The sequence below is a fragment of the Limulus polyphemus genome, unplaced genomic scaffold, assembly GCF_000517525.1.
Source record: "Limulus polyphemus unplaced genomic scaffold, Limulus_polyphemus-2.1.2 Scaffold416, whole genome shotgun sequence".
In the NCBI taxonomy this organism is placed as follows: domain Eukaryota; kingdom Metazoa; phylum Arthropoda; class Merostomata; order Xiphosura; family Limulidae; genus Limulus; species Limulus polyphemus.
This window is the reverse complement of record NW_013666026.1, coordinates 377,009-384,755: the sequence shown is the minus strand read 5'-3', so window position 1 is coordinate 384,755 and position 7,747 is coordinate 377,009. Positions and strand designations below refer to the sequence as shown.

Here is a 7,747-nt window from a genome sequence, read left to right as displayed (position 1 = left end):
GCCAAGCCAATCTCCTGACATGAACCCCATCGAAAACGTCTGGGCCATACTCGACTGGCAAGTCAAGAAACAACCAAAAAACCAACTTCGAAGAGCGATCTACTCCAAGTTTTGAAGGAAGAGTGGGCAAAAATCCCACAATATAAAATTAATGAGATGATTCTCATGATGCCCCAAAGGATCAACGAACTCCACGAAGCGAAAGGAAGATCTACTAGATATTAATTAAATTATAAATATATCAATTCATATGAATACGACTGAAAAATTTCATTTTTTCTGAAAAGATGGTGTCTATTTACTTGTGACCACGCTGTGTACATATCTAAAATTCTAGTTCAAGTGAAGAATTATCTGTGGTGAAGTGTTACAAAATTCTATCTTTTGTGGTATTCTTGTTAAACAAGGTTTCTACAATTCTATTATAATATCAATTTCTAATCACCAGTTTTCTTACTTCACAACATTTCTATTTATTCTTAGATACATGATAAAAAAAAGTGAAAGAACACATTTTAATACTTCATTACTTATCTGAAACACAAAACTAGCAAATATTGGAAAGTTTGTAGGAGAAGTATCCTTTCTTCATTATGGTGCAGATTTTTAAACTAGTGGCAGTGCTCTAGTGGGGAACATATGTCCATGACAATTAAGAGTTAATAATAAAATACATAGAGTATCGGAAATAATTACAGTAATGGTAATTTTCACCAGAGGGCAGTTTTGTGTTGATAGTTTGGTTGTCATCCAAACAATCATAAAATGCTAGAAAATTATAAAGCCTATAAAAGTATAGCCAGTCGTACTATGCCCAAAAATAGTAGTGTGATTCCAGTCATGGGTTTCAGAACTGAAGCACTGCATGAAAAGAATATAAAAATCTACGTTCTGGCTGGTAGAGTAAACTCTATGCTAAAGATTGTGGCAAGATCCCATGTTTCAATAGCAGCTCTAAGCAAAACTCTGAAAAGAGTATGTGAAATTAGCAATGTTAATAAATGAAGTATTTGAGGTAGAAAACCAAAATGTTTCAAAAGTGATGTCAGGTACCTCACGGTATTCTTCACTAGATACAGAGGGTTGAATACCTTATATGAAATGCTTTTGAATATGCAAATCAGCAAATCATGTGACAACAACTGCAAAGCTAAAGTCCTGGTGGAATGGATGTATAAGAGCTACATTTTTACATTGTTTGACAATTCATAGGTAGTGTGATGCAACTGAAAACTGATAGCTTTTATGAAGGGTGAGTAACAGCTTTTTCTGACACAAAATATTCATACACTCATATCATAAAGATGTGTTTGAATCAGATATTTTGAATTTCCAAGATGGGATATCCCTTGTACTTGATAGAATTGAAAAAAAAAAGGGATTATTGACCAACCTAGACACCAGGACTATCCAGTAACAGATCTGTAACAAGCCATACCTTAGCCATGGTTACCAAAGTGTAGCATCTTGTAACAGGTGAGAATTCATGGATACAAAGGTCAGTTTTGCCAAAATCAGATTAGTTTCATGAATTTCTAAACTATTTTTTATATTTTTTATTAAAAACAGACAAAAAATACCTTCTTCAATGTTGAAAATATTTTTTAGCTTTTATTATACAGATACAACAAAGAACAATCAGTTTTCTTAAGCTTACTAAGCAACACGACTAAATAAAGAATACTTAAAGGATGAAAAATTTACTGTTACTTTACAAATGGCAGGTCTTTCCAGTATGTTTTGCTGCATATGTAACAACTCATATAATTAAAATATTTAAAACCACTGTAATATTAAAATTTACACTTTTAATAACAACTTATTATTTAACAATGCAATAATTTCTTTCAACTATAAACATAAAACTAATGCAAGATTAGAACTTTTTTAACAAAGACATTTACATTAAATAAGCACAAAATATTGCAGTTAATTATACTTGTACATGTGGTTTGAAACCTTTATAATATCACTTTAGTTATCCGAGTATATCACATTCAATGCCAGATAAAATGAAATATATAAACTTTTAATACAGTGATTAATACCACATAGATACTTATTACTTGAAACAGTTGAAGTACATTGTCAAATTCTAATACAAGCTTTTAACCTTCAAGAGACCAGCTTGACACAAATGTGTACATTTATATACATGTAAAAGAGGGAGAATGAGATGATAAATCAGCCCTTTTCTTACCAAAAACTGGAGCAATGCTCTCTGAATCCCATTGATAAGATCAGTATCTGACAGAAGGAAGATCATTCCCTGATTAGACTGGACCACATTCATCAAAAATTCCTTTACAAGCCTTATAACAACTGAGTAACATGTTGTTGATGGGCACGAAACCAAGACGAATAAGCTCTCCAGCAATTTACTGTAAAAAAAGACATTACAATTATTCCTAAGAAATAATCATTCTTAGTATGTATTAATATGCCTCTTTTCAGCCTCCTGATAAAGAAGGGACCATTCTTAGAAAGCATGCAAATGTTTGAGCCATTATTTTGAGCTTTGTACAATTCATGATGCTGCTATACTTCAGAATTTCAGTTTTTCTATTCTCATTTTGATAAAACTAGCTTTAATATCTTAATTGTTTATATAATGTAAGTAATGTTTTCTTGCAAAATGTCATTTTGGCCAATTGATCTCTTTCATGTGTAACAAAATAACCAAATACCACTTGACAACTGATCTCTTTTTATGTGTAACAAAATAACCAAATACCACTTGACAACTGATCTCTTTTTATGTGTAACAAAATAACCAAATACCACATTACACTATATAAACATCAGCTCTTGCCTTTGCAGTGAGCTAACAACTTGAATTAAGTAAACTAAAAGTGTAGTTATTCTCAGTAATGACTATAAAAATCAAAATGAAAAAAAACTAAATATATTACCTAAGCACTAAGGAAATAATAAACTTATCAGACATAAACAGGATGTTTAGATAATTAGCATGAACATATCCATCTAATACATAAATTAATGATGATAAGCTTACTGAAGTTTCTCTTCACAAAAATATTTTTAACAAATCTAACATTTTAGTTACATTTGTGCTGCAAAAAAACAAACATTTTATTACCATTATAAAATAAGAAAAAGTAACAATACCAATCACGAAAAAGACGAAACAATCCTGGAAATGGGTCAAAAGGTGCCTCTGCTAGCATGAACTGTGTACTTGCTGGAAGGCATCTCAAGGTCTGTGTCTGAAAAATAAAAACAAGACATTACAATTTTACTTTCTACAGAAAGTTGGATTTAACAATTACTCACATAAATAGGACTTAAAAATACATGTGTTATTTTGATTTTAGGCTTAAAAAAAATTAAGAACAGATTATTTTGTACCTTAAAGCACAACCCTATAATTTCAAGTCACTCAATTATCAGTAACATTAGTTGTACATTACTGTTTCTCCAAGTCGAGAAATGAAACAGAACAACAAAAGTATGCATGTCTGATAAATGTCATCATTTATATTTCCATGACAGTTTCATAAACTATGATAAAATAAGTTGATAAAGCTCAACTTTTCACCAACATTTTGTGAATTTGGTTTAGTTTCGCACATGAGAGATAAATTATTAAATAATCCCATTCTGAAAATCAGCTGTATCATGTTAAGTACCTAAGTACCGTATCTTATATTGTGCCAATATTAAGAGCTTTAAATGTTTTCTATAAATCTTGTTACAATTTCTAACAAAAATTTAAAGAGATAAACTCAGAAAATAAAAAACAGCAACACAGTAACAACTTTTTCCTTTTGATAATTCCATCAAACTTTTTTGATAAATGTTAATATTTCTTTAAGTTTTCTTGATGAAGAAAAGAAAAAAGAAATAAATCATTATTTATTTTTTACACAAACAGCAATCAATACACTCTTAAGAATGGAACTACAAATATCTAAAATTGTCACTTATTTGTAATTAGTGTGAAATTGCTTGAATTTTAAAAGAAATGTACTCTAGCTTATATCAAAATTTGCTGTCCCATACATATCCTTGCTACCAGCACAGACAGACGACTGGGGGAACTTCTCTTTATCAGTTTTTAGGTTCTAACTTCCATAATAATTGTAAATAAAATCTGGTCAGTTTCAATACTCTCAATACTAATCTAACTGTTTAGAGAACAGAGGTGGTGACAGCTCTCACAGACACACAGGTTACAAATTGGTTAGAAGTACAGTGAATCCTTGTTAGTCCAACATTGATAATACAAATTATTCAAAATTCATGTGATTTTTCATAGAGACAAACCTTCACAAGGGAAAATTTGATCAATAATATTTGCATTCCAAATCCAAACAGCTGTTTCTTATAGTAAACAAGCAATTCCTAAGGATACATGATTCTATAATCTACAAATGGCCAGAAGAATGAAGTGAGAGTCAATTAGAAAAGGAAACGAGGTAATAATTATTTACCACTAAACACTCACTAACTAATGTGTACTGGTTTACCACAGTTTTTCTGAGAATTATCTTCACAAGATTTATGTTACTGTCAAGTCACATAGCTTGAAAACAAAGATATGTAGAAATATCTGCATCATTAAAACATGAATTTTGTTTATATAAAACAAATCCAAGTGTAAGTCTTGATACCATCAGTAAGTATTTCAGTGTCGAAAGAAATGTTCTCATCGGCAAGTCAACCATATCTGACATTTGTTGTAGCAAAAAAAATGGACAGATATTCCAGAAGATTGAGGTCAACAAACAAGGTCAAGACATTCAAAGCATGCAAACATGGAACAAGCTCTGTATCTTTTGATGTGTGATGTTGCAAAAAGAAATGTGTGTGCTAATGACGAAATGCTTATTAAGAAAGCTAATCAACTAGGATAACAGCTTGGCACAACAGAGTTTGGACACTCCAGAGGATGGCTGCAATGTTTCAAAGGCCACTTTGGAATAAAGAAGGCAAAACTGGTAGGTGAAGCAGCAAGAGCTATTCAAAACCACTAGCTGGAGGTGGTAATGACTATGTCAGCTAATCAGTGGCTCGAAATCAACTCAGCAAAACCAAACTCATCAAAAGTTGTTGGTTGAAAATATTATTTTCATCGTGCCTCTTCAAGAGCGTGATGACAACAAATCTGACATTGATAGCAATCCACCAGTTCAGCCACTCAGTCTGAATAAAGCACAATCTAACTATAAAGACATTACAAAATAGTTTGGGCAAAACAGTGATTTATAAGAGATTATGAGGCTATGCATTATTTGCTTAAAGCTGCAATAAGCTTCAAAAGAAGCAAATTCAAGTTAAAAAGCACACTGATTACATCCTGCTTTGGAAAATGATTTGTTTTATATATGACCAAGACTATGTATTTTATATTCTGCAAGTCACTGGTTTGATAAAAATAATGTTTTACATGAAAATAGAAAAACGTAGATTATGCAATTTGTATAGTTAGTGATGACATACAGAATAACAAGCTGATAAGTTTATTTTACATACAGTTGCTTTTTAATTATCAGTTGCACGTCCACCCTTAATTGCTTGAACCTTTACACTTATAAACTCCATGATGACGAACTACTTACATTGTAAGTAGGTACGTATCTCTTGTGAAAGTTCTTTACAAAAAACAAACTAGTGGATGAAACTGTTTTAAACTTCACATGAAAGGTGTCCTAAAAGTATGTAGTTTCCAAAAATTAATAATTTAAATTAGATTTTTTTTTCTATTATTTATAATAAAACATTCATTATTTAATGAAGTTATTTGCACTCAGAGTCTGAATAGTTCACACGCAATGTGATTTTCATTTTGAGTTTTAAAATACTATTTCTTATCTTACAGTTTTCACATTTCATTTGCATAATCTCTGGAAGTTCCTAAATGAATATCAAAAGTTTTTAAGGTAAATATTTATATTTTATTTTCCATTTTCTCTACTAGATCACTCACTAACTCTAGTTAGAATCAACATACAGTGCAATGAAATGCTTAAAATTAAGAAATGGAAATATGTAGATACATTTTAGCTCTTTGTAGAAGTCTTTAGAAACTTGTTTTTTAATATGTATAATTTCACATCTTTATCTTTTCACTTGTAATTTATTTTTGATTTTCCTTTCCAATGATGCGGGTACACTAACATGTCCCCAGGGTGCTCTGTTGTTATTATAAGGCGATGCTCATGCACAAATTCTTTCACTAATGCTCACACGTGTGAATGACACCATCTTGCTTAGATATTTTCACCGCAAGTTAAACATATAAAAATCATAAACCTTTCAAGTATGAATTTTAAAACACAAATAATACATAATTAATTAAGACATAACACATAAAACCTAAATGCAATCTAACTGTCTAGCAAACTAATACCTATATGGCAAGCAACACTTGCCAAGCACTATGTAACCCTCAAGAGAACAATAGACTAAGCTTCTTTTCTATCTCATACTACAGACCTACACACTCCTAGAGATTTCTTCAGGCTATAACTTAATAGTGGGAAATCTGCTCTTTCTATTGGTTATAAGCATGCCATTCAACTTCAACCTGTTGCTTAGCAACACAGCTTTGACTTTGCAAAAGGGCATGGATGACCATAAACTTAGAAATATTTAGAATGTTTCACATAAGGAGAAATTCTTGAAAGGTCTCCAGATGGTAAAGAAATACATCTGGAAGTATACTTTGACCATTTGAACCAACACACTATATTAGCTACTCACAGTTTCTTGAATAAGAGCTTTTAAAGTTAGAATTGTAACAGCAAGTGGATCATGTGACAGCAAAAACTGCAGTTTTAATTGCTGTTTCAGGAATAAAACTTAGATAATATAAAACTAACTTATAAATATACTTGATAATAATAATTTCATTAAAATACATATATAGTAAAGTAACTTAGTAACATGCACAGAGGGGGGTTAACGGGGTTTAAAAGATAGCATCGTTGCTACAGAGTTAACAGTATCCACTGTATTGAAAGTGACTGATTCAACTATCCAGATGTCTCAATAATCCAGAAAAATTATTTCACTACAAAGACGTTTGACAGTTGTTGCTACTTACAATTAACAGTTTAGCATTTCTATAAATGCTATTTATCTCAATAAGAGCATTAACAATGTTCAAAATTTCTTCTTCCAGAGCAATATTATTTTTGATAGCATTGCTTTCTTCATCTGGTTCTACCACCTGTTCTTCTGAGTTTTCATTTCCCAACAACTCTTCACTCTGTTCCAGCACCCTGTCATAAGAGAAATCCTTTACATTAGTCTCTAAGAGGGCAGAGCCCTGGTTCCAAATAATACTTATTCAGGAAGAAACTGCTTTCATTGATTAACAAAAACAAGATGTTATCTGCATTCTTCTTAATTATGATTTAATTATGATAATAACTTTTTACAAGAAGATTGAACAAAAAGAGTATATTAATGTAATTTCCATCATTACATTTGGTTATAACAAAAAAAGTAGTTACAGACAAAGTTTCTTAAATATACAGTAGAGAAGATTTTGCTAATACAAAGCAATAACATCATCCACATGATATCTTAAGTCAAACTCAACAGAATTACAATAATTCTTTTTTCATTAATATATTTATTTCCTACTAATATTTACAATAGTATTTGTAAGAAAGTGCTTTGAGGAGGCTAACAATAAGGAGCAGTCAAGAAAAGAAGTTACTGTCTCAATAACTTGAATGTTTTGTCACTCTTTAACCATTTTGAGACGAGTCATGGG

At 30.9% G+C, this 7,747-nt stretch overlaps 1 protein-coding gene across 3 annotated transcripts in view; it reads right to left on the bottom strand.

Annotated features, from left to right (window-relative positions):
- LOC106458095 (protein virilizer homolog) overlaps positions 1-7,747 on the bottom strand; it is a 100,597-nt gene that overhangs the window by 50,087 nt on the left and 42,763 nt on the right. For all 3 annotated transcript variants that reach the window (XM_022384231.1, XM_022384232.1, XM_022384233.1), the window contains exons 14-16: positions 7,070-7,247; positions 3,130-3,227; positions 2,201-2,381 (exon numbers count right to left, since the gene is read on the bottom strand). In XM_022384231.1, the coding sequence (XP_022239939.1) occupies positions 2,201-2,381; positions 3,130-3,227; positions 7,070-7,247 (457 nt within the window). The remainder of the gene's footprint in view (positions 1-2,200; positions 2,382-3,129; positions 3,228-7,069; positions 7,248-7,747) is intronic.